Below are 27,471 nucleotides of genomic sequence, written 5' to 3'. Positions count from 1 at the left end.
ATAAAAATATATTGAATAGTAGTAGGTTTTTTGTTTTACATCAATACAAGGTCTATGTGTTTTTCTTGCCCCATCCTATACCCTAGAAACAATCTGAGTGCCCCGTTCTAGGACTGAAAATATATGGTAATGTTAAGTACAATGCATGTTTGATTAAAAATAATTATATAGCCTAACAAATTGCAATAATCTTTATTAAACAAGAAAAACAACCTGTTAATTAAAATATATATATTGTTTAGGTTTATGTATGGGTTTGAAACTGAAAATATATAAGCTTGAATTGGTTAATTTTTTTTAGGGGGTGGGAGGATAAAATAGAAGGGTTTATTAATTTAAAGATTAAAGATTGCTCAAAGCTACCGAAAATCGGAGTCTGCTATCAAAACTGTACCCCTTCTCATTCCTAAATAATCATTTAACAGTTCTGAATTAAGCTTACTCAATGACTCTCCCTATTGGTAAAAAAAAAATAGATATGAAGTTCATATAGTTCAAAATAGACACAAAGTTCAAGTGGAAGGAAAGAAGTGGGAGAGCCTACTGGATAAAGATAAACGAATCCCCGGCAATCTTGGCAAAGCTGAGAGAGTGGCCTGTTTTCGGCTAGTAACAGGGCATGATTTGCTCCAAAAACACCTCCATCGAATTGGCATCGTAGATTCCCCGAAATGTCCTCTATGCAACATGGGGGACATGGATGGGGACCATCTTTTGGCGTGTGTTGGTCTGGAGGATGTTGAGCGAGATGCGGACCAACTAAGAGGAAGAGTAAAATTGTATTGGGCTGCGAGAGTGAAAATGGCGTAATAGCCCACTTCCTGTGGCGTAGGAAAAAAAATATATATAGTTCAAAATAAAAAAAATGTATATATATATATATGAGATAGAATAAATTATAGACAGATATTTTATTTGAAATAAATTCAATTAATTGCGAAAGTTTAACCATATCTTATCTTATTTTTCAAAATTATATATTTAATTACTATGATTATTTGGAGAATTAAATACTTAAAGTGTATGGAAGATTTGTATATACATTTTAGTAAACTATTGTAAAACAAAAAAAAAAAAACTTAAATTTCAATCCATCATGGAGTCAAACCTGGTAGGTCGTACAAATTTGGGCTTACGTTTTGTTATTAGAGGTAGTTACCAAGTTGATGGTTTATCGCAAGAATAAAAATATATTATTGAGAAACTAGCAATCACTACATAAGGAGGTAATCATTGCTCCAGATTCACTTTGATGGGTTGTAGAAAATGTTTAAAGCAAAATTTCAAAATCACTTGCTTGGCAATATTGCATGCTATGATTGGCTAACAATTTAAATAAATAACACAAAAATAATTTTTTTTTTATTATAACAAAAACGAGGGGGGAAAAGAAAATAAGAAACAAGAGTTCAATTGAAAATGTTAAAAAGCAAAATAAATTATTCACAAAGATAAAATTATAAGTAGAATCCTAAAATAAAAAATAAATAAATATATCCAAACATGAAATAAAGAAGTACCAGAGAAATTCAATAGGTTGAACATGAACTCAAAAGAAATTCACCAAGATTCATCGCTATATCCCAAATTTGCTTATTTTAAGAAGAATGCTAATTTACTTATAAATTAATGAAGGATTGGCTCGAATAAGTTCATATTAGGATGTAAATATTGACTCAATTAGAATAATTCTCAACTGAAAAAGGGAGTGGGACAGGTTGGCACCATCAGGTGAGTACGCTACCTGTGTCAACCTACCCCAATGAACTAGTGCAATCGAACAGAACAAATTTTAAAAAATGCGTACCATAAAGTTTTTATTTAACGGGAAAAATCAAAACCTTGGCCCTGTCACTCATCATAACACAGTATGATAACTGGTGGCTCCTCGTATATTCTCCTACCACACAGCAGTATAGGGTAGGGGCACCACAACGCACTAAAATTCTATAACTGGTATAATAAAAACAATATTTCTACCTTTTAACAAGAAGCACAGAGCTCTGAAAATTCGGGATGGTCTCTACTGGATTGTGATTTTACCAAATTTTACCAAATGAACTAGGATCCATACACTGGTGTGTGTTGAATTACTGGTGCCAATACCCTATACTAATATTATTAAAAATTAAACACATAAAATATTTAGGGGGAGAGGGCCCTATTAATTATTTAACCCTGGGCCTGTAATCAGCTGACGGCAGCACTGGTCACTAATAAGGGCCATACTAGAATCACCCCGGTAGCCCACATTGCAAGCAAACTAGCTTATTCTTTTAAGGCCCATATTTTCCATAAAATAAAACATCTAGGCACCGTTCACTATGTGAAATTTTCAGGTAACTACTACAGATCACATCTAGACCAAGTTAATATCTTTGACGTTTCAGATGTTAGCAATATTTTGTCAAATTCCTTATATTAAATCCATAAGTCGGAATACGCGTTTTTCTCACAGTGAACGCGCGCGATTGACTAAATGACTCCAACTCCTTTCATAACTCGAATGGTGTTTCAATTAGACCTTCACACTCTGACAAGTATATTGAAAAGTACATTAGTTTAGAAACTTTCCTTGCAGGCTTAGGCCACATATGAACCACTTCCCTTAACAATAAAGAACCCAAAACTATTTATCACATAATCCCGGCCTGCTCTATGAGTGTCCCAAATTCTCTGCTTATCCTTACAGCAAGTTCCACCCCAACCTACCTTCGATTCACCCCAGCTACTATTTTTATAAAGTATGATAGTTCATCCCAACATTTATATAAACTTTCACAATAAAATTGTGAAATTATTATTAAAAGTTAATTTCCATTAGGAATAATTTTTTTAAACAATTTATTCAATTTTGATTATTTGTTCTACAAAAAATATTTTACTAAAATAATAATAATTAGTAATTAATTAGTTACTAGGTGTTTGTAATTTTATTATTAGTTATTAGGTAGTTATAGTTTTATTGTAAGGTATAAAGGAGTTAATGAAGTTGGGTCCCTCCATTAATCCAAATCAGAAAATCTTCGTAAAAATAATTTTAAAAAAATATCAATGCTCTACTATCTTATGAGATGCGAAAAGAAATTTATGGTAAACCAGTCACAGGCGGCCTTAACTAACGCTAGGCCTTGACAACCTGTCTAAGGTCAGTCAATGTGCCCACACCATTGGTCCAACAAATAATGATATCGGACAACGTTCGGACATGTTTACCCGAACAAAGGGACAGGAAAATGTTTGGGGGTAACCGCCTATATTCGTGATTCTAACATCATCCCTATATTCGTGAAACACCCACATAAGCGTTAAACGTTGAATACCAACCTTCAGGCGATAAGCAATATGTTTGCCACCGGTTATTATGCAATCGAGGGGGGGAGGGAATAATAAACAATAAACAATAAAGCCTATAAACAAATCTCCTCACCCTTCATCCGTCAATAATTTGAAAACCCAAAAAATTTGGAAAATTTAATATATTTTTTAAAAATAAAATGAAATGAAAACATAATTTTATCCTAGGACGTCTAATCCCCTAAGAATAATTATATTGTACATTTGAGAGCTAATTGTCTGGCATAAAATGGTTTGATAACTACATGATAAAGTAATTAAAATAATATTTTTTCAAATTTATTTATTTATTGCTATTTCCATCTGTACATTTAGTAAATTAGATTTCAGTAAAATAATGTAAATAGTAATATACAGAATAAAAGTTAAAATCAATGTTTATAAATACTCGTGACATAAAATACCTGACAATCAGACATTGTAAAAAATACATAAAATAAAGAAAAACATATAAATAAATATAAAACATACGCCTTGTTTTATTGTTACAGAAACGATATAGATTGAAAGTTGAGGAGGTGGAAAAATAATTTATATTTAAATGAGGGTAATTAAGAGGTTTTACGGATGGAGATGGGTAGGGAATCCCAAAACGAGGTGGCACAGATTACAAAAGAAACCATTCCATGACAAGGAATACACAAGATTTTGGGCTGAGATCTCGTATTTAAGGAGAGAACAGAGAAATATTTTGAGAACTTAATTCAAACTGTGAAAAATATGGCAATACATTTTACTCAAAGAGAGCCTCCTTTGACAATCTCCCACCCCATACGGCACCGTCACATGTTAGAACTATCATTGTTTTCAGCCCTTTAATAAATCAAACAATTGTTTAATAAGTGACATAAATAATCATGGAACTAATGCCTTTCGGAAATTCAATGAGAAGTTGGCCCTTAAATGGAACAAAATTGATAATTTCATAGGAAGATTAAGTGTGTATATATATATATATATATATATATTTTTTTTATACCTTTGGTTATTTTATTAAAACGAAGATGTCAGAACTAAGAATAATAACGACTTCCAACTTATTCTCAGATCAATTGTTGTTATAATAAGCATTTTTTGTTTACTATTGTAAGTAGAATTTCTTATTTCCGGGATAAGTATAAGAAATATATGATACTTGAGGTGTGCTGCTAGTCGAGTTGTTTTTCTAATTTCGATTGTTAACCCAATATCGTTTATGTTTATTTTTTATTTTATTGAATATTATTTTAAAGTTTGTTCTTGGAAGATTCGTCAATTGATGGCATTAAAATGCTGTTTTAGTAACTATTTTTACAGTATCTTGTGTATATTCATTGAAAAAGAAGAAAAAAGGAGAAACACTGCCCATGTCTGCAGCATTTCTCTTTCTTTTTTATTACACAGTTACAGAAAAATAAATCTGGTAGTCGGTATCAAGTACTTCGACTAAAAATTATTATTAATTTTAAAATTAATTTTTGATTAACATATTCTTCAATTAAATTAATTAATTTAAGTCACTAATAGACCCTGCTTAAAAAAATCAATAAATATCATCCCATAATTATCATTTCATTCACTTTTTTTTATTTTCAATAAAATATTAATGTTTCTACTATGAATATTAGAAAAAAAATTGACCCTTATTTTATTGGGCCATTTCATATGAAATGTCTATTTTTATTATTTCAGAAATTCTAAGTGAACTGGTTGTTCACTACATTTAAGTTTACAGATTATAATGATCCGCAATTAATCCTCTCTTTTTTTGATAATATTTACTATCATTCCAATTGATTACATATTGCTTAGTATGTTATCAAATATGATCATGGAAACACGCGATTTTCAAGTAATTTTTTTTTTAATGAGTTTAAATTTGGACACTCGGCAGCCCAAGCTGCCGAAGAAATGTTACAACGGCATTCAGGGAAGGATGTTGTAACGAATGGACCATTCGTCAGTGATTTGAAATATTTTTGGCTGGTGACACAGATTTGGATAACCAATCCCGAGAAAGTCCTTCACCAGCAATTGGCGACGAAGAACTTAGGCTTATTGTGGAAGAAAACCCTTACCAAACAGTTAAAGGACTTGCAACTGCTTACAAGTGTATCGACATTTTCTTGACACTTAAAGACCATTGGTAAAATAAAAAAGGTATATCTATGGGTACCTCATGAACATAATGAGCAGCAGCAGCTGAAGAGTTATGAGGAGGAATGCGTTTCACTGCTTAATTGACGAAAAAAACGAGCCTTTTCTCGAAAGGATAATCACGTGAGATAAAAAGTGGATTATATATGACAACAAGCGTCGGTCAGGTCAGTGGTTAAATATCGACGAAGACCGGGACACATGTCAAAACCAAATTTGCAACCAAAAAAATATATTTGTTTCTGTGAGGTGGTCAATGGCATGAATAATTTATTTCCCCTTTTTACCCACAGCTGAAACCATCACATCCACATGCACTGACATAATACATAAAACATTTGTCAAAAAAACAACCTGCATTGGTTAATTAAAAGGGACCTATACTCTTATTCCACAATATCAGACTTGATGTTTCATGACAGACAGTGAAGAAACTAAACGACCTGTGGACCAAGTCCTTCCATCTTATTCGACAGGCTTATCTCCAACAGATTTCCGTCTGTTTAGAAATTTGGAAAACTTCTTAAAAAATTAAATTTTTGAAAATGGTTTAGATCAAAAAACGCATTTTCTGACTTAATTTCCTCACAAAATCCTGAATTTTTATCGAAAACGGTCAATCCTAGTAAAAATCTCTTTATATTCTAAATAATAGAGCATTAAAAAATATACAAAAAAGTCCTATTTACCTTTTTTGTACATCTAATAGTTTTGGATATAATCTCCTATAAAAAATGATAACTCATTCCACACCAACACAACACAATCTTGAACCATACATAAAACATAACTCAGATTTTCCTCAAACTTTTCACAGATGTTGTATAGGTATAAACTAGTAAAACAGTGAAATTCTATAGAGATATGTCTAATTATAAGTTTTATTAATCTATAGTGTTGCATAGCATATGAAAGGGCATGGAATAAACTGTAAAATGACACCAATCTCATATCTCTAGCTGAAATAGAGATGCTTCTGCAGCCATTCCACAATTTGTTCTCTGTTCTTTTGGTCCATTTATGATGACTTAAAAGCTTTGTAATTCAAAAACGAGCCGACATATATAACTATTGTATTTCTTTTTTATCTGAATGAACTAATTAAATAAAATGATTTTTCGAGAAAGGTCCAATCCCTAGGTACTAACTATAATAAGGCTTATCAAATCTGAAAGTTAGATAGCAATGAAACTAAGAATCATAACCAACACATTTGTCTCCATTAAACCCCATAAAACTCAAATCTATAAGATCAGCCCATTCCTGTAACTTCTAGGTTAAGGTTTTCAAATGTATATTTCATTTCTGGAAAATAATAGAAAGCAAAATCCTAAATTCCAAAGGAAGGACTTAAATAAGACACCTTTCCCAATTGTAACTGCAGTCTTACAATATATTTTGTTTAAAGCCTTAGCAATATCTTGTAAAAATAGTATTTATACATTTGATACATTTTGGGTTTTACCTATCATATAGATTTTTGATATCTAAATCACCCAGCTCCACCATTTACCTAGGGATACAATCTGTCAATTTAATAAAAGTAGCTTTGAGATATCTTTATCTATTCTTGTTATCCATCTTAAGCTTTGTGAAAAGCTATAAGGCATTACTAATTTCTTAATTTTCGAGTAAAGCTTCAGGATTATGTCTGAGTGAAGTTGGTTTCTAGGACTATAGTTTACAAGCACAATAGCTTGGAAGCTTAGGCGAAAGCAGCTTCCTTTGTTAAAGGGTGCACAACCATATACCAGCGGGTCTATCCAAACTCCCCATACAAGCAGTGGATCCGGAGGTATTCTTTACTCCCCAAGAAATATTACTAAAAAATATACTGTACAAAACATATTTTTAACAATTTTTGTACAAAAATAAAACCAAAAGTTTAACACACTGGGTTACAAAAACGTTGTAGCTTAAGTTTTTAGTTTTAGTTCTAAGCAACATTGAATCTTTAAATTTTGCTTCTATCTACTGTTTTATAGAAGAAAAAAAATCTAGAACTTACAAGCTGGTGCTCATGGACCTGTGGCACACCCCATGCCAACACCTACACTTGGGAGTCATGGCAGACCAAACATTTGTCTTTGTAGTAAAATAAATAGTAGTAACTAGACTTTTCATCCAGCAGTTGTGGAATCATAAATGCAAGGAAAGAAACCTCAGCAGGAGAGTGGCATGCATTGCTGCCTGAAATAATTTTTTAAAAATAAAAATTAACGAAATCGCATGTATTTTATAAGATAGTTGATAGTTCAACAAATAATAAATAATCAATTCATTTTTACAACGAAAATAATCAACAAGAACCTTCATATTCTTCAATATTTATCTATATATAAACCATTAATTACAGATCAACAAAACAAAAAAAGTTAAAAAAATATATATATTTTGTAATCAAATCACAAAACAAAAACTAGACTTCTACACATGTCAATATCATTAATAAGTTAAAAATGATATTCATTTTAAATACATTATCATCATCAGAGCGTACAAATACCACTGGTAATAAAACCAATAGAAAAACATGAGTTTCATGAATTCAAAAATTGAACAAAAGTAGTAAATAATAATCATAAAAAAAAAAAAAGTTTGTAGTAATATAACAAGAAAATAAAAAGACAAACCATTTTCTTACTGATGTTGAAATAATATTATCAATTCAATAAAAAAATTAACACTTAATCAATGATTACAAGAAATAGAAAAATGATGAAAGAATAAGTGTTATACAGGAATTTCAGCAAAATACATAATAGTATTAAATATATACTCTGAATAATTAATCAAATCATAAACATAAACAGGTAACTACATTGGTTTTGCAGCTAACATTAATTTGAACACACATGGAGGGAATTATACAATAAAAAAGTTTAAATAAAATAATACCAAATTTATAAAATGAACCTCATCATCAAAAAGCAAACCAAGATCTAAATGAAAAATAGAGTATTTTTAGAAATAACTAGTAAATCACAAAAATATAACTGAAAATCAATTATTTAACAAAACTGTTTAATGTATAATTTATAATCAGAATTATTACCTTATTTTACAACATTTTTACCATCAAAATATACACCAAGTCTTAAAAATTAATGTTATTTTCTCAAGTTATTAAATCACTAAATAATAAAAATCATCAATAAAGAAATGTTTTATAAAAACTAATATTGTCAGAATTACAAAATTATTAATACCATTAAGAAAAGGAGAAATACAATATTCCTTAAATCTTTATTTTGAAATAAACTGATTAAGTATTAATACAAGAAATATAAGTATCTATCTCAAATGGCACTAAGTTAATTTCCAAATATTCAGTCTTTGACTATGCAACTAATTTATAACAATATAAAAATAAAAAATCTAAAAAAGTAATAACATGATTGCTCAAAGATGAATTTTCTTTAGGGTTTATACATTACATTTACCTAAATGTATTTGGAAATTTTGTTTAGTAATAATCAAAATGGATTCCTGTCAACTGAGAAATCAAGCAAGTCCACTGCAAACATTAAAAAATATAATGTTTCAAAACAATAAAAAATCAATCGCAACATTTAAGATCTGGATAATTTATTTTCTAAACCATAGGAAAGAATAATAATTAAAATTATACACATATAAGCAATATAAAGAGCACAATTTTTCTTATTAAAAAATACATTTATCACATATTTCCAAGAAACATATATACACAATCACAGTTAATTGGTAAATCATCGTTGATCACATTTCAATTTAGCAACTATAGATCAAAGCCAGACATTTGTATGTTCTGCAGAGTGTTTCGAGCTAAAAAAAAAAAAAAAAGACGTATTTGAAAATTAATAACAAAGGAAAAAATAAAATAATAATATTAAATAATAACAGAAATGCCTCTGTTTCATGATTTTGTATAAGTATTTCTTGACACCATCAACCTTCATAACTACTTAACTGATATCCTCATCTACTTCCAAAACCACTAATCCTATTGAGAAATGGTTCAATAATGTTGCAATCTATTGATAGTTTTTAATAAATTTTGAAATAATAAGGTAAACTGAGAAAAATGTTAAAAAGAAAAGAACAATTATTTTCGAATTACATTCATGAAATGAAAAAATAACTTTATTCTGGGACATATGTCCCCTAAGAATAATTACAAGGTTCATATAGTGAGATTTTTATCTGGCGAGCGTTTACAAATTTTCAGATAGTAGAATGAAATTACATTGGTATATTGGCTTTACTACTGTTTATAATGTTAATCAATAACTGCCTATTTATTTGATTACAAAGATGTGGAGGTTTGGTTATCCAATAAATGAAGGAATAGGTGTTGTTTAAAGGAGAGAATGGATGAGGACTGGCGAATGGAGATGGGAAGAGAATTCCAGAGGGACGTTGCACGTATGACGAAGGATTTGCTATAGAAGGAGGTTCTATAGGAGGGCATATATAAATCATTCGGATGGGATCTGGTGTTTAATGAGTGGACGGATGAACGAAGAGTGAGGAGATCTATGATATAGGTAGGTTTTTTGATGTTAAGAACTTGGAATAGAAAAACACCAAGGAGGTATTGCACTTCAACTCGGAATACCAGCGGGAGACTTGAGAGTGCCTAGGGAACCCAAAGATAAATCTTACAAAACAATTCATGAGTCTCTTCAGTCTCAACTCTAGTCCTTCCGATTGTCCTCCATACACCAAGGATCCGTAGTCGAAGTGGGGCTTCGTTCGTCTAGCATTCATATGTTAAGACAGAGAAAATAGGTGAGGTAATCAGTCATTAGTAGTAATTTTTTAGTTTGTAGATTCATGATGCTTAATGGTTAATATTATTCACACATTTCTGACCACTTTTAATTACCTAATAGAACTGGATTAGTTGGGTAATCACAAAATTAAAAAAAAAAATTTAATTCAAAGTAAAATAAATAAAATTTATTTACCAGTAAAATATGAAGTATCAATGATACTGTCTGGCTGAGGTATAAAAGGAGCTGTGGAGTTGTGCAAATCCTTCCAATTAACTTCACGAAAAAGTCGGAATTTTTTCACTTCTTCTCCTTTGGGGCGTACACTAGGATCTCTGGTTAGCAACTGTTGAATAGCCTCAACAGCTTCTACAGAAAGGGATTCCTCTCCTTCAGGCCATTCCAATTCTGAAGTCAATATTTTGAATTAACATTTTTAATAAATAGATTTGGTTAGAAAATAAGTAAATTCAGCTCGAACATAACACCAAAACAGCTTTTCACTCATATACTAAAAGGTGATACGATTATACTCAACTTACTGATTTTATTTCCAACACATTATCATTTTAGTTTTTGTTGAATGAATAAAAGTAAATTACACTTGAGCTGACATCCAATTTCACCACAAACTCTTATATAATGTTTATCGATTATTACGCCACCATAGCAACAAAGCATAACTGGATTGTTACCCCTTTCACAGAGTGGTAAAATTACGAATTCTGGTCCAAAAAAGGTCAAGTTTTGGTGTGTGTTAATGACTGTCACAGAATAAACTGTTTGGTACTTGGCACTCAGCCCATGAACATCACTGTCAATGGGTTAATGAACTATTTATTTTTAAAACTTTAAAATTGAATCATATATCTAATTGGTAATAATTAATAAATAAAGAAAACCATATTTCATTTAAAAGAATCATCACACAGCAAAATGTGTATTTTAACTAACAGTTATTTGTGAAGCTTGTAAGGAGCATTGACTTCATGATAAATATATTAATACAAAATATTCAATCAATACATTATCTCTTACATATTTTAGGTATAACTAATTGCATGAAGACTTCCAGAAGATATCATTACTATCATGCTCGCCATCATGGACAATATGACACTCATTGTTTGTGGAAAAGTACTGGAAGATATAACTTACAATCCAAAAACGATCATTGTTACTATTTGGCAGTGGCTTTTGGTGGTAGGCCTTCAGTTGACTGATCAAAACAAAACACTAAGGTGGTAATAACCACCAGAAGCACTCAAGAATATAACTTCAAATGAAAAATTAAATATATAATATAATTACTGAATATTATCTAGTATAACTTTTAGAGACAAACACTACTTCAATGAATGTGAAGTGCACACCGTTTCATCCAATATACACTGTATCTGATCAGTCCAAAGGCCTGTAGTTTGATGATTTGAGAGATATAAGAAGGGGAGGGGGTCACTTTAATTGGGTGAAAGACCCAATTATCTACGACTACCAGCGCCTTCTATGGTAAAAAGCAGGGCAACTGCCACATCATGGGTCTAATCCCTCACTATTAGAGCCTAAAAACTATGCTGGAACTTCTGTTCCCACTGAGTTACCGGACTTCAAGGACTAGAGATGTCTGGCTAGAAGAAGGGAACAGAGCTTGGCACTAGGGGGCACACAGCCCAGAGGCTGGCACAACAGTACCTGATCACACACTAGGTGACCCATCCCATATGGGGCTCACTAGTAAAAAACATTTATTTCATCTTTGAACATGAAGTGGTGATTCATCTCATTAACCGTCTCATCTCAGCTATAGTTCCCACAATCTAAATTCATTTTAACTAAACTAACATTATTATATTACTTTTGGCTTACCCCCTCTCTACAATTTATTCCAAATTATTCCTCAATATGTTCTGTACTTGAAATCTCCCTTTTTATCTTCAATCAACCACCTTTGGAAATGGATTATTCTAATTTGACCCAGGCATTACTCCCCTATAAACCAGATGGAGACTGTCTAATCAAAACAATCTCCTATGATCCAGTGATGTCATCTTCAATATGCTTCTAATTGACCTTCAGGTTGATGAATGGGACCAAATGTTCTGAAGAAGAGCCAGATGCACAATGAGTGATATTAGCAAAACAAGAGAGAAGTTATATTCTTGAAAGATGGCAGGGATGTGGCATTATCTCATCTTTTGGAAGATGGCTCAACCACCTAATTCCTCAAATAGAAGCATGGATGTTCCAGAAATATGGGGAGGTTGATGAATACACAAGGCTGGTGCAGTTGGATAAGGAGCAGCTAAATTATTAAGGCAACTGGGCACTGTGTGACACCGCAGGAAATTTATATGATGTTTTTTTTTAGTTTATAAAATAGAACCCCCAACTAATTTTTTTTTCTATAATAAAGAGATAAAAAGAACAGTGATGTCTGTACTGACTGACTGTCAGGAAACGTCCTGGGCAACTTTGTAATCATTCAGGTTTAGCTGTAAAAACCTCATTTTTCACGATCAGTTGCTGCTTCAACAGCTCACTGGTAGACAGGACAACTAAAGCTCAACTTTATACATAACAATACATATCATGTATCTACAATTTCTTCCTTCAACCTATAGAAGGCAGTGCAACTCCGCAGTACATCCATATACTAGATGTCCCTCTTCACCACACTGCAAAAAGAGTTTAGTCTTGTCAGGTCCCTAGCAATACTTTGTCAAGAGGTAAAGTATTGGAAACACCTTTGAGGAGAACTTCTTTTCCTCACCCACTACTTATCCAGCAAACTCATTTCTACCCACTTCTATGGCTTTCCTTGCCAATTCTGTAGGCAATGCCATCATTGCTATTTAGGTTACTCTGTAAGCCTAGCGGAGAACTTTTACAACAGAAATATCAATGTTTTCAGTCCCATCAATATGATTTTGAAGAGATTTATCCACCTTCAGTCACTGTCAATCTATTGAGATCATTCAAGTCGATGCATTTCATCTCCGCTACATCAACCATTTTCTCTGCAATTATCCCTCATTGCACTTTTGTATATTTTGTTAATAATATAATTTAATTTAAATGTATCAATTTCAATTAAAATAAATGTTCAAACGGATAACTACATATAATTTCAAATTGTACTACCTCCTAAAAGAAAACACGTTTAGATCTGTTTGGTCTTTGTACCAATACTGAAACAGAAAGAACTTTTAAACCTTTTGATCTTTCCGCAAATGCAAAACACCCCACAACACATGAGCTAGCTGTTTTACTCAAATCACTTGGTAGGTATTTCATTTCATTTTCAAATATATGTAAACTAATAGTAAAAACACCAATTAATGTAGGTATATTGATTTTTCCACACCACATTGTCGATAAAGTTTGGTTCAAGGCCGAATTCATAAATCGAGCATAATATATATGAAAATGTTTTCTAAAAAATACTAATACCCTTTAGTATAAGTATGATAAAGTTATGTTATTCAGTATTGGATAATATAATGAAATATTAAACAATAAACAGGAATTATTCACGTTTATTCATTAGTTTTTAAATAAAACTGTCATAGGACAGTTTAAAACTAAAAAAGAAAAACATTATCAAAGTATATATAGTTCATTAAATAATTGTTATGCTATTAAAATTAAGATGTCATTAAACCCAGATTAACAGCTAAGGGTTTGTACTTAAAACAATGTGCAATTATGAGATTCTACTTTAAGAAATATCTACTTAGAGAATAAGAAGTGATTTTGCTTTTTTCAACAACTATGCCTAGAACAAAATTCAAATAATTGAAATGGAATTTTAAATAATTTACCTTGATGTAAGATGTTATGAAAAACACCTTCAGGAGTGGTATCATGAAATGGCAGAACACCCGTCATAAATTCATATATGCATATACCCAAAGACCACCAATCAACTTCAAGGCCTGTATCAAAGAAATGAAATAAGTAAAACTATTAAACAATTATAACAAGAATACATTAATTAATTAAAATTTTTTATTAAAATTAAACTTTAATTATTTTTGTTCAACTTTGAAACAAGTCTATACATGTATTTTAAAAATATGCCAGTCAAATCTCTTAATTTCAATTTCTTTATTAATTGAAAACTAATACATTATTAAAAATGATGGTGTTTCAGGGAACTTATCCCCACCATCAAAACTAAAATTCAGCATCAAAAAACAACGGAAACACTGTTTTTCCCCATAAACCTAGTTAATACAACTTTCATTTTTAAATTGATAGTAAGAATTAGTTTCTTTATATATTGTTTAAACAATATATACCATATACAAATATTTTCTACTAATAAGATTCAATAAATAAATTACACAGCTTAAAAATGAGCAATCAACATTTTTGTAAACTTACAATGCTTCATTTACATCAGGTTTTCTGTAAGAAAATGTCCTCCTAATTATCACTATTATCCCCTCTTGCATGGTGAGGAACTCTGACTCTATCAGGGTAGAACAAATATTTTAATTTAATTGCCTAACACGTCTACTTAAGTTAATAAAGGATAACTTAATCCTACAAATCTTTCGTTGAATTCATACCAGGTCATGCAGGTTAATCCAAAACTGCAATACTAACGTGCTCCATTTTTGCAATGTACTCTCATGCATTACCCTGCATCAAAATGAATTGTTCACCGATAATTGGAAAAAATTGACTGGAAAGCCTGTACCTCGTAAAGAATATTATGATTATATACATAAATTATATGAATTGCTCCCCATGTCAACTCCATGCTCTGGCTAGAACAAGGAGAAACTCATCTGTGAATAAAACTGCTCCTCATAGCTGATCAGCAAATAATCAGCTATTACACCAGGAGTTAGGGCCCCCACCGGCCACATTGCTCAAAATCCATGCTAACTTAGTCTTCACCAAACAGTGTCCGGACTGAATGGGTATTTCATAGTATTTTAAATCTGCTCCGAGCCTCAGTCTCAGTTAATTGGTGAATACTGAAAGTATGCAAATTTTTATCAGACTGAGTTCTGGTCCTCGATATGGCAAAGCCGGCCCTCCGCTGGTTTACCTGAATCATTGGAGTGCTTCATGCTTTATTAATATTTTTTAAAATTATGTTATACTTACTGTATTACTATCATTCATACAATGGATTTTAACAAATTCTTTTATAACCATTATTATAAATTAATTTAAATTAACTGAAAATAAAATTTAACCAAGGATATCCCTCTTATTGCAAGAACTGAGAAAAAAAAATTAAAAGCAGTTAACATTGTATGAAAAGTTTCAACTACCATAAGTTTTTCATAAATATTAAGTAATAATCCAATTTACCCTTGTTTGTTAAATCAATAATGTATTAGTTTAAAAAAAAATAAAGATATCAAACTTTGGAGGTATAACCATGTTTTATAATAAACTATAATTAACAATCCTAAACATGCAAATTAGTGAATACATAATAAGGGGTAACCAGTAAGTAAAGCAATTATAAACCATCAATGATATCCCATCAAAGCTTTTTAAGAGACTATTACTATACTACTTTTTAAGAGTTTTCCTTATATCAAGAAACCACTATTACTCAGGAATGACTACCTATGTGTTCTCACCCCTTCCGAACAACAAAAGTAAGAATAACTTTGAAACTACACGATTGCTTGATAATTATATTTCCAAGCACATTCTAAATGTTTATAATATTTCATTCCCTCTTATTATAAACCATAACAACTTCTTAATAATTAGTAATACTTTTTTCGGCTAATATTGATAACCTAGTTGAATCTTTAATGAGAAATGAAGAAAATTAATCTTAACTTTTAATATCAAGCAATGAGAAATAAATGAAAGAAATAAAACCACTCAGCAATGAACTAAGATAACCATGCACCAAATAAGGGGTTGTGATAAAATTAAAATTTGTGAAAGTCATTACAATACAAGATCATGCTACTTATGTATATTAAAAAATTCCACACCACCATAAGATTTTCAATTTCATCATACAATTGGTCAGCAGTCATTAAGATGAATACTTAAGATGTTAACTGGATTTCCATAGACTAGCAATAGCATAGACCTAACCGACCAAGGCCAATAAATGCAGTATTTGAAGCTCCTTCCTGAAACAGCAACTAATCCACTCAGGTTTTTTATCAAAGCTGATTGAAAAATACACCACAGTTTTATTCAGCAACCAACAAAGTTTCATAATCAAACTAAAAAGACTAAGGACATTATTATACCACCTCTTATTCCTTGTTATTAAGAATTCTGGCCTCCTAAAAACCATGTGCATTCCACATACCATTTGTTCACAAGCATTTCAACCGAATAACTTCTACTTTACCTTCAACTTAAGATCCTCAGCTCCAAATCTGTAGATGTGTTTGATTTCCTTCTAACAACCAACATTTAGGAGACTCCTTGATCTGTCACTTAAGAGACATGCTCTGTACATTTGATAGACTCAATGAAAAAAAATGAAATAGTAAAAACAATTTCAAAAAGTCTTATTTTATGATGATTGAAAAGAGAAAGCAGAACGGGAAACAAATTTCCTTCCTATTCACAATGGTATTTTTTTTGTAAAAACCAATACTACTAGCACCCATCAGCTCAACTACAGTTGCATAATCAGAAAGAAATTACCCTAAGCATGCAGTGATAATAAACATTACATCATAATAAGTAGGTAGCAATCATTTCTAAAACTTTAAATTAAAATATATAGTAGAAAATACAAATAACAATGTTGGTTACAATGATATTCCTACAATCCTATAAGACTGTTAAAAATATCTTTATCGTGTACAGTAACTTTGTTCATGTAAAATTTTTATTTACAACAATCATCCAGCAATGGTGATGTAATCATCAACTAAAATCAAGTCCTTTTGTTTGGTTCTAAATATATTAAATGATTTCCTAATTCTTTTAAAATATTAAGAAGGATAGGATCCCATATTTTTCCACAGATTTTAATGAAACTTTTTTAGGCGAATTTAGGCTTCAAAGTAAGACTCCTGTCAATAGGAATCTATGGTTTCCCTAAGTCTTGGAAAAAAATATCGGGAAATTGGTGTATGAAAAAAACATTTTATTTTACATCTCTGTTTCTAATCAAGGTAGAAAAATTATTTTTGTGCCAAATTGCAAAAAATGTCCCTATTGCAAAGTGGAAAAGTTGAAAAAACAAGAAATTAAACTTACTAACAATATCAAAATAGCTACTTTTTATTGGGGGGGGGTGGGAGGAGTGGGAACATTAGTTTATTTCAAAATCCAGCTCAGATTTGGATTCTACACTATCCCCCTCCCTTGCCATTTCTGGCAAATGGGGTACAGCTGCAGTGGTATAGTGCACATGCCACTGCTCCCAAAAATCAACAAATTTTTTATTTTCAAAATTATTATTACAATAATAATGTTAGGGGGGTTCCTTTTAATTACTATAGGGAACAGTTTTAACTGTGGTGCAGCCCAGAGCGTTGAGCGCCTTACTGATGGGATTGCACGTTGTCCACTGCACTCGTCCGGGTGCCTCCTGCAGTTTGCCAGCCCGGTCCAGCTCTTCTGATCTCAGTCTGGGTCAAATTCCTCTTCTTCAGGTGGCTCGCCGATGTCGGGCAGTCAAGTCCTTCCCATTGTGAAATGAGTGGGGACCACCACCTCCTTCCACCCGTAAATGAATTCCCTGAAGAAGGGATAATTCTTCTCTTCCATCAAACAGGGGAAGTCCGACTCGACGATGGCGAAAATCCCAGTCTTTCTTGACAGCCTGGCTCTGTGTCCTTCCATGGCGGAGCAATTTACTACTACTGTGTTCTGCTGTTACAGCAACTCCACACGTGCGACACCTGGGGTCGATGTTCTTTCCAAAGTTATGCAGCTTTTCCCGGATCTGTGAGACCCAATACTCCGGGAGGACCCACTTAGCCTTCAATCTAGAAAGTATGATGGGGAAGAATTTTCTCAAAATAGCGCCCTTCTGGCATGCTACCCACCGTCTATTCTAATCCTCTATTGAATCCTTCCTCTGGTAGTGCTTCCAGTCCCTGCCTTTATAATTCATATAATTATCCTTCATTTAAGGATATCCTCCCTGAGGATGAGGTCCAGGGCCATCACTTCGGCCAGCACCTGCACCGCCTCACGTGACACCGTTCTGTATGTCTTCGTGACCCTCAGCAGAGCCAATCTCCTCTTCTGTGCCTGCATGAGGTTTCGGCTCCACGCAGGGGATGCGTATCTCAGAATAACCAAGATCACACCTTTATATATATATATGGGTACCTGAGGGCCCAAAATACACCCCCTATCCTGCTTAATCCATTGAGTAAGAGGGTCACCCTGTCCTTTAGATACACAAGGTAAAAAGTGCCATCAATCAAATCTTTTCCTTATCCTCACCCAGTCTAACCCTCTCTCCTTGGATATCCAGGGCAATAGGATGAGCCCTGTCCGTGGAGCTTCTTGTGAGTATGGTCTGAGTCTTGGTTGCTGCCATTCTCAACTTTCTCTTCACCCACCACTCTCCTACGAGACTGGCACACCTCTTTGCTTCTGTCTTTAGTCTGACTCTACTGTTCTTGGCCACAATCACTGCCAGGTCGTTGACGTAGGCCATGGCAAGGAACCCCTTGTCCTATAGCTCCCACAGCAACTCATCGGATATAAGCTTCCACAGAGGTGAACTTAAGAACGAACCCTGTGGACAACCTCTTTCGATTCTATTCTTGACCTAGTAATAGTTACACCATATCCTGACACTATCTATGATGGAGTATAGATTACTGGGGGTGTCGAGCTCTTGCAACCGCTGGAGTACGCGGGGCCACCAAATGCTGTCGAAGGCAGAGGAGATGTCTAACATGATCAATAACACGTATTTCTCCGACCTCTCCTCCAGGTACCTGGACATAGTGACCAGCTGACATCTCGTCATGCATTCTTCTATCAACCTCCCTCTAGCATCAGTGCAAACCGAACCCCATGCCCTGCTCCAAATCGGTATCGGAACAGACTATCATGCTTTTATACTTAAGCGCGACAGCCTCCACAGCAGCTATATTATCCACTACATTAATATTTACATTCGCCTGTCATGGTGGCATGTATGCTGAGGCCAGAGCGTGGAGCAGGGTCTCGACCAATCCCTCCTGTCTTTCTTATCTTCTATAGGGATCTTAACCAAGAGATAATTCTCCAAGATGCTCTCTTTCCAGAAATTTGGCACCCCTTTAACTTCCAGGCGAGGTTTGTATGCCATTGTGAGCCTCTCTTCCAGTCCCTTATCCTTAAGTTTTCCCCAGGTAATGAGTTTTTGAGCCTGGTCTGCACCTTCAGTCCTGATCAGGAAGCTATCTCTCTGGGTCACCTTTACCATCTTGATTTCCACAATTTGTTTCAAATCTTCTGGGGACGGGAGCTCTTTGCATAGGTCTTCAGCAGTCCACCCCTCTGCAAGCCCTCTCAGAGTGAAATACGTAGCTGTCTCCAGTGGATTCTGAAGGACAGCTGGAATACTCACTAGGACACCAGCGAAAGTAAGCTTTTTCTTTTTTTTCTTCTCCTCTTCTTGTGGTATTTCCAGTGTCTGGGTGGCCTTTTTGTTTTTCTTTCTTTGAACTTGCATCTTCCATGGCCTTAGCCCTTCATTCTCCTGCATCTCTTCATCAGAGCTTTCGTAAGTGTCTAAAATCTTTCCCCTGCATATTGGGACATTACTGGATCTTTGTGACATTGGAGCTGGTGCCTCAATTTACTTTTTACGTTCTGCTGAGATGGCATCCCTGATGAACCAGCGTCCAGGGGTTTCCCTTCAATTGCCTGAGGGTTGGCAACTTTCTCTTGTTTCTCATGGGCTCGTCTTGTGGCTGTATGCTCCAATAGCATGCGGGTCTCCTGATCTACCTTGCCCTCCAGGTCGCCAATTAGACCTGACACCCTTTTAAGTGTGGGGGAGACCCATTCTTTTTTCCTTTGATCGTATACTGCTCCTATGGCATCTCCTATAGCCTCTACCACCATAGGAGCTACAATCTGTGATACCTTTTTCCCAACTATTCGGTGAAGTTCATCGGTATTTACTGTTTCCTTCACTATTTCACTAAATATCTCTGGGATTATGTTCTACTGCACTTCCAACCCTGTTATAATATTACACAGTTCCCTGGTCTGCAAAATGATATATCTATAGCATTCAACTGTGTTTTTTTCCTCTCTAAATACTTACGGACCAGATCCTGTATTTTGCTGGCCCTTTGACTACTACGCTTTTCTGCTTCTCAGGACTCTGGGGGGTGTCCTCCTCCTCATATACCCTATTCTTCTTGGTCTCTTGTGTTTCGGGCTCATTTTACTGTCTCTACTGTCAGGCCCTGAATCTATGTCCGCCTCACTGCCACTTCCTTGGATTACCCTCTGCCATTTTGTATTCCCCATTATCAATTTGGGATTTTATTGCTTCTGGTAATGGTTTTTCACTGCCACTACTCTTCTCCGATACTACAATTACTTTTTGGTTCACACTCTCCATAGTCAATATTGAAAACACCTTATTTTACATAAGAAATTACATAAATGGGGTGTTTTTGGAAAACACTTTTTTCCTAACTGTCTGATTTTATTGCGAATTTGGAATTATAGTCCCTACTCAAGATAACAATTTTAAAATAAAAAACTCCAGTCCACATACACCTAGAAACAGATGATGGTTGTGTTAAAATGAGCCCTATGGGTCCAACAATAAAAAATAAAACAACTAACAAAACACAAAATCTGATGCCATGGGTAGTGAACACAAAAAATATTAACGAATAAGTTAGCTCCTGTCCCCTGGGAGTCCCAACTCTCATTGGTGTTCCTCAGGACTCAACCACTCACACCCACTCCACCAGCACGCACTTGTATACGGAGCGATGGAAAAACACGTCTTACCTGCGCGAGGTTTGGTGGCAGACTGAGCTCTGAAAAGGCGATCTAAGGTGGGGATAATCCTTAAGAGAGCATCAATGTAGGTCCTTCCTCATTTATGGTCGGAGCACTACTCCCTAACCACCTTCTCCACATATATAATCCACGGCCAACTATTAACTCATCATTATAAATAGAACAATGTTTATGAAAGCTAATAACGAATTAGATTTAAATATAAATCATTAAATATAGAAAGGGCAATGATTTCAAAGATAGATATAATGGGGAGTATGTTTGCTGAGAAGATAATTTGTATAAAGAGGGGTTCACAATTTTCATGGTTTCAAAAATGGCTGAAAATATTCACTAACCTTAAATGCCCCCTGGATATTGCATATGGTGAGCTAAATGATCCTTGTTGTCTCTTAAGCTATGCTCCATTGAGCTAAAAATAAACGGATGATGGTTGTGTTAAAATGAGCCCTAGTATCATTAAAAAAAAAAGGTTTCACAAAAAACATTCTTGTTATAGATAACCCAAAAATTTTGTGATGTAAAAAATTACAAGTAGACAACAAAAGTAATGAAAATACATAGACGGGTGAGGACATTTTTTTAAAAAATAGTTGAAAGAAGACAACAATTGTCAAAGGAAAATATATTTATAGCGAACAATTGTCCAGCTCTTCTTTCTTATTACAAAAATTCTGAACTTCATAAATTCCATTTTACAACCTCTGAATACAACTGCAGTATTTCAGCCTACAGACCATGGCACCAAATTTAAATTTTAGAACCAAATCGTACTTAAGATTATACATTGAGAAGAATACAGAAAAGACACCAGAAACAGTATTTCATGCAATTTTAATTATTCCAATAAGGATGGAGTCACATTTCAACAACTTTAATAATAAAATGTTTTCACTACACTTGGTTCAAGGCTGAGGTAGATGATATTGGACCAGAAAGGAGAGATAGTGGTGTTAATATGGATACGCAGTGCTTTGATTAGTTCTGAAGAAAATTTGCAAAATTTGTTGAGGTAGACACTGCTTTATGAACCTATGAAGAACCAAGCAATGAAGATACTGACAGCTATGTATTAAACAGAAATGAGGATGAATGTGTATAAGCGATGGAGTTAAAAAAAAATGGAGCACCATTTAATTAAACATTAATTTGATGAACTATTTATTTTGGAAATATTTAACTTTAGTATTATTTAGAGGAAGAGATTAAATGGTGAACATTTTTTCCTCAAGTAAAGTAGTCAGAAAGAAGTTTAACAGCTACAAATATTCAAAACAAAATTTTTTGGGTCAACAAGGAATAAATTCTTAAGAAAAGAGAAGACAATCCATGGCCCAATACAATAGGAAAGAGCCAAACTCATAAGCAACCAAAATCATCATTATGATCATTCATTCCTAGATGATACTATAATATTAAAAGAAAGAATATCTGATAGCCAAACATTTACAGGTTTTGTTAAATGAAGAACTATTTAGTAGAAGTAGTTATACACTTTGTGTCATTTTAAAACATTAAGGCTTCAAAAATAAATAGTAATAGAAAGATGCTATCAGAGGACAACTTATAAGAATAATATTACATTATAACTGTGGATTTTTTTTTTTAAATTGTTAGCAGCCTGAATTACTTACCATTCCAAGCAAACCAGAGGCTTATAGGCGTCTTTATGAGGGATTTTTGAAATCAGTTTCAGATCATTTCAGAAATCAACACCCAGAGGAGTAGGGAACTGTGAGACAACAGTAACTCAATGTTGTGTGCTAATTAAGGTTAGGGGAATGTATAAAATGTTAAATGTATAAATGTTCTGTGATTATTGCAGTTTTATTTCCAAATTTCAAATTCAACTTTCAGTCATAATTTCAAAGGGAAAATCTGTAGAGTAGAGCACTAATAATAACATTATCTCATCCATTTTTTTTTTTAAATATAAATTTTGTTATAATATAACATATCATGAATGGAAAATAATAATATCTTTTCTATAAGCAATGTTAGACAAGTTTGTTGGTCCTTCACATACTCCCCATGTTTTTTTTATCTCTACATTAATGTTGTCACTTAAATATGGGTCAATACACATTAAATCAACCAATTTAATTTGAAAATGTTGCTGACAAAATGTTTAATGTTTGAGACATTTTTGTAATAAACTTACCATGTTGCGTACTGATCAACAATTCAGGTGCCAAGTAATCTGGAGTGCCAACAACTCTATTACTACTCGATGTACAAGATTTTCCTTTGACTGACTTAGGCGTTCTATGAGGTGTTTTCATTATAACTTCACTATAGTTTGGTGTGTGAATGGGACTCATTTCATTACACTCATCCTACAAACCAAAAGATTAGCTTAAAATTAATAATTAATCTAACAACATGAACATCACATTCACAAAACTTTATTTTTAATAAAGTGGCAGTATAAAACTTTCTGAAAAAAAAAATTAAGTAATAAGATACAAATAAATTGGAAACTATTTCAAATTAAATATGATAAAAATTAATGCTGTTGTTATCAGTCATTATTAAAAGTTTATCCAGTTAAAATAATTTAAAAAATCATTATTAATTTTTTTTTTATTCTTTTGAACAAATAAGCCACTTCAAAGATTCTGATAACCCTGGGTAGTATGGTATGTGATAAAATCATCAATCAACATTTAAAAATCCAGTTTATAGATAAGATAAAGACAAATATCCATAACATACCATGATGTCTTCTACGACTTTTGCTGGCAGCTCAAATCTTGTTTTTTTAACAACAGGTAATCCTCCTGAACTCTCCAAAGCAGAAATGGGAGTCGAAACCATAACTTGAGGTATCTCATATTCGAATGAATCTCCCCTAATAAAAATAATATACATATTATTAGAACAAAATTGAGTTTTTTAAATAAAACTTCTATCAGTATTATGTACCGGTAGGAAAATAAGACTGTTACATTTTGATACAAGTAGGTTTTTAGTATGCCATGACACAAAAACATAATAAGGTATATAAAGGATTTTAACAAAGCAGGGGCAATAATGAGCAATCAGCAGATAGAGGAGGCCTGGGTGCTTTCCATGTACTCGGACACTCAAATCCGCAGATATAAAGACACTAGATGTTAAGATAAATACACTAGACACTAGGGTAAAGATAAATAGAACTAAAATCCATAAACCAAACAATAGTATTAATTGGTACACGGATGACTTCCTTATGGCCCAAGGCTCAGGAGTTGTGATAAACCATTAGAAGGTATTCCTATTTCTTTAGGGAAGCAAATCAGTATTTCAATTAGAAATACTTGCAATAAATCATTGCGTCAGTATTCTTATTAGAGGAAGGGCTCTCTGGTAGAAGAATAACAATCTACACAGCCAGCCAAACAGTAGTAGAGGAACTTAATAATCCCATTACTCGCTCTAGAGTTGTTGAAGACTGATATGCAGTACTCAACAAACCCTCATGTGATGTCAGGTCCCCGGGAAGGAGCATGCTAACAAATTAGCAAGAATTGTCCTGAAACCATTCCTATTACCCCGGAGCCCATCTGTAGCATAAGTCTAAGCTAAGTAAACAGTAATATAAACAGTTACGGTTTTAAAGCTTCACTTTACTGGCTAAATAAAGGACAGCCACTTTCTAAGTTGTTTCTGGACAAGCATAGTAGGGACTGATGTGATTTATTGCTTCAGTTGGATAGGGTTTCTCTAAGGAAAATCACAGGATTCTACACAGGTCACTGTAGACTTAATAAATATATGTTTAACTTCAAGCTAACGAGAACACCTTTGTGCAGATTCTGTAATGGTGAGAATGAAACAGTATACCACATAATTTGTTGGTATGACCAATTTGCAGGGTTGAATTTTGTACTGTTTGGTGTGAATCATGCCGTGGACCCCTTGCAGTGTGAATTGATCAATCCCTCAAGCATACTTAGATTCATAGAAATAATGTTGTGGTGTTTCTGACGCTACAATGTTGTAATGTGGGTGGTGCAAAATATGTCTTATTGGTCACAGTGCTTTCTGCCAAAGAAAAAAAAAGTATTTCTATAGATTTTCTATTGTTCTCTTTTCCTGATACATGCCATGTACAGGAGTGCACTAGAAAAGTGAATATAGTTTTAGTCATAATTATGCAGAAGTGGTCTTATTTTTTTGTTTTGTCAGTGAACACCTGTAATAGTAGTATATGGTCCTAGAGAGTACTGACATTATTTTTCTCTTTTCTTTTTAAGTGGAAATTTGTAATTTGAATCTTATTTCATTTCTTTCTTTTCTCTTTCAGGTACACTTGAGAAGTTTTATTTCTGCTTTTGTAAATATTTGTTCTTTATTTTTTTTTGTTTTTTTTGTTGAATGTTTGATGTATATCATTTTTAAGAGTATATGAGGCCTGTTCATAAACTGGTAGGGGAGGAGGGAGGGGGTTAATAAATGTAATAAAGCAATGCTACTCTAGCAAACCCGTGTGTAGTTTCTCTGCCCTCTTTTCCATTTTTCTGTATTATTTTTATCCAACTTCACATAAGTTATATATATCTCAAAGACATCTTTCATTAATCAATTTACGATGAACATCTTTTTACTCCTTATATTACACAAGATAATATTTATGTTCTTGGGAGATGAAACTGATCTATGTGCCTTCAAATAAATTTTCTTCCTTCCATAGACACATTTTCCTTTCTTTACTTATTATCAAATTTAATTAATACCTGAAGAACCTCTTGAATTTCAAACTATCCAATTGCCATACCTATAGAAACCTTACAATAAAACTAATTTATTTCTTATTTAACTATAGTCTAATCCATTACACAGTTGTTAATAAGTATTTCAGCTCTGCCTATTCCTTAACAACTAAATATCATATTAATCAGTGAATCTTTATTACGATTCATAATTAGCAAACATGTTTTAAGGACCATAAAAAGCAAGACTGAAATATGTCAGGCTAATACTCGTAAGAGAAGATCACATAGGAATTTATACCTGCTAAAGGTTGTTCTTATTTGAACAAAAAGTCAAATATTTAAAAGAAACTTTATCATTTAACTCAATTTTACCAGACAAAACAAGGCAACAAAGTTAAGTTAATTATATGGCCAATGCTTCTGTCAGATAAACAATTTTTAAGGAGAGTACTTTTTAAATCAGTGTTCTTATTACTACCATTTGAGAGACATTTTATTTTATTTAGATTTTAGAATTTATATCAAGAATTTACTTCATCCTTTAAGCATACTGCAGTCGATTTAGACTAATTTTCAAGCATGAGGTTTGGACACTTTAAAAACCACGCCTTAAAAATCTGAGTTGAGTTTTCCTAAATGCCAGGCATATGATTAGTAGATCTTAAATGTAATAAGCAGGATCATAAATAGTGATAATCATATTCAAGAAGTTACAATAAAATTGTTACACAACAAAGATAAATGGTTCACAGAGAAAAAAGTAGATGCAAAAAATATATTATTCATATCAAAAGTTTTCTTCTGATTCCTATCGAACAATTGTCAAGGGTTGAAATGCTATATTAATTATATTATTTCAAGAAAACATTAAAGTCTTCAATATACTGAATGCTTCCAGCTCACCCTCTCAACATCTTTTTTTTATTTTTACGTATAATAACATTAATATCACATAAAGAAAAATCTAAATAACAAATATAAAGTGATGGCTAAAATAACTATGTGATATAATAAATAAAGAAATGTTGAGAGTGACCTGAGAGGCTCAAGATGTTCACTGTAGAGGTTTGAGAAATGTGAAGGGTTTAACTTTTTCTTGAAGTAAAATGATTAAGATACATTTTTCCTATTAAAGCTTACTGTAGTAACTCAATAAAGAGTCATACCTTTTCTTCAAGGCACTACGAAGAGGAGTTTTTACTGAAGAATCTACTTCTGTGAATTTCCTTTTTCTCGACGACTGAGTCAATTTTTTTTCAATATCAAGAAGGGTGAAATGTCCAGTCAACCCAGAGTTTGATTTAGGCATTTTCATAACTGGTGAAATATGTGTGGACTGACTGTAATTAATGTTTTAAAAAACAATAATTAAAACACAACCTTGATATATTTTAAAAGAAATGTAGAATAAATTAAAATTAGCACACTAATTGTATTTTTTTGTATGAAATCAAGAAACTATAATAAAATAATAAAGTGCAATTAACATAGTTGAAGTATACAGCATATACTATAGTTAATATACCAGGTCATTCAAAAAGTCCTGTCGTTTTTTTGGGGGAAATTATAAA

The 27,471-nt window shown here is 32.9% G+C and overlaps 1 protein-coding gene across 6 annotated transcripts in view; it reads right to left on the bottom strand.

Annotated features, from left to right (window-relative positions):
- Positions 1-7,692: 7,692 nt before the first annotated feature.
- The window catches only part of gwl (serine/threonine-protein kinase greatwall), a 58,029-nt gene continuing 38,250 nt past the window's right edge, over positions 7,693-27,471 (bottom strand). The window contains exons 11-16 of one of the 6 annotated variants that reach the window (XM_014434623.3): positions 27,067-27,240; positions 23,919-24,054; positions 23,365-23,539; positions 14,072-14,185; positions 10,446-10,658; positions 7,693-9,300 (exon numbers count right to left, since the gene is read on the bottom strand). In XM_014434623.3, coding sequence (XP_014290109.1) covers positions 9,254-9,300; positions 10,446-10,658; positions 14,072-14,185; positions 23,365-23,539; positions 23,919-24,054; positions 27,067-27,240 — 859 coding nt within the window. In that variant the 3' untranslated portion in view covers positions 7,693-9,253. Of the gene's footprint in view, positions 9,301-10,445; positions 10,659-14,071; positions 14,186-14,636; positions 14,725-16,228; positions 16,373-16,599; positions 16,703-21,541; positions 21,616-23,364; positions 23,540-23,918; positions 24,055-27,066; positions 27,241-27,471 lie in introns of those variants that run through there. The other 5 variants (XR_010843725.1, XM_014434627.3, XR_010843726.1 and 2 more) reach the window with 5 other exon arrangements.

Source organism: Halyomorpha halys, unplaced genomic scaffold, assembly GCF_000696795.3.
Source record: "Halyomorpha halys isolate HHAL.00 unplaced genomic scaffold, Hhal_1.1 Scaffold1396.1, whole genome shotgun sequence".
In the NCBI taxonomy this organism is placed as follows: domain Eukaryota; kingdom Metazoa; phylum Arthropoda; class Insecta; order Hemiptera; family Pentatomidae; genus Halyomorpha; species Halyomorpha halys.
The sequence above is the reverse complement of the archived record's forward strand: the minus strand, read 5'-3'. Positions and strand labels throughout refer to the sequence as shown.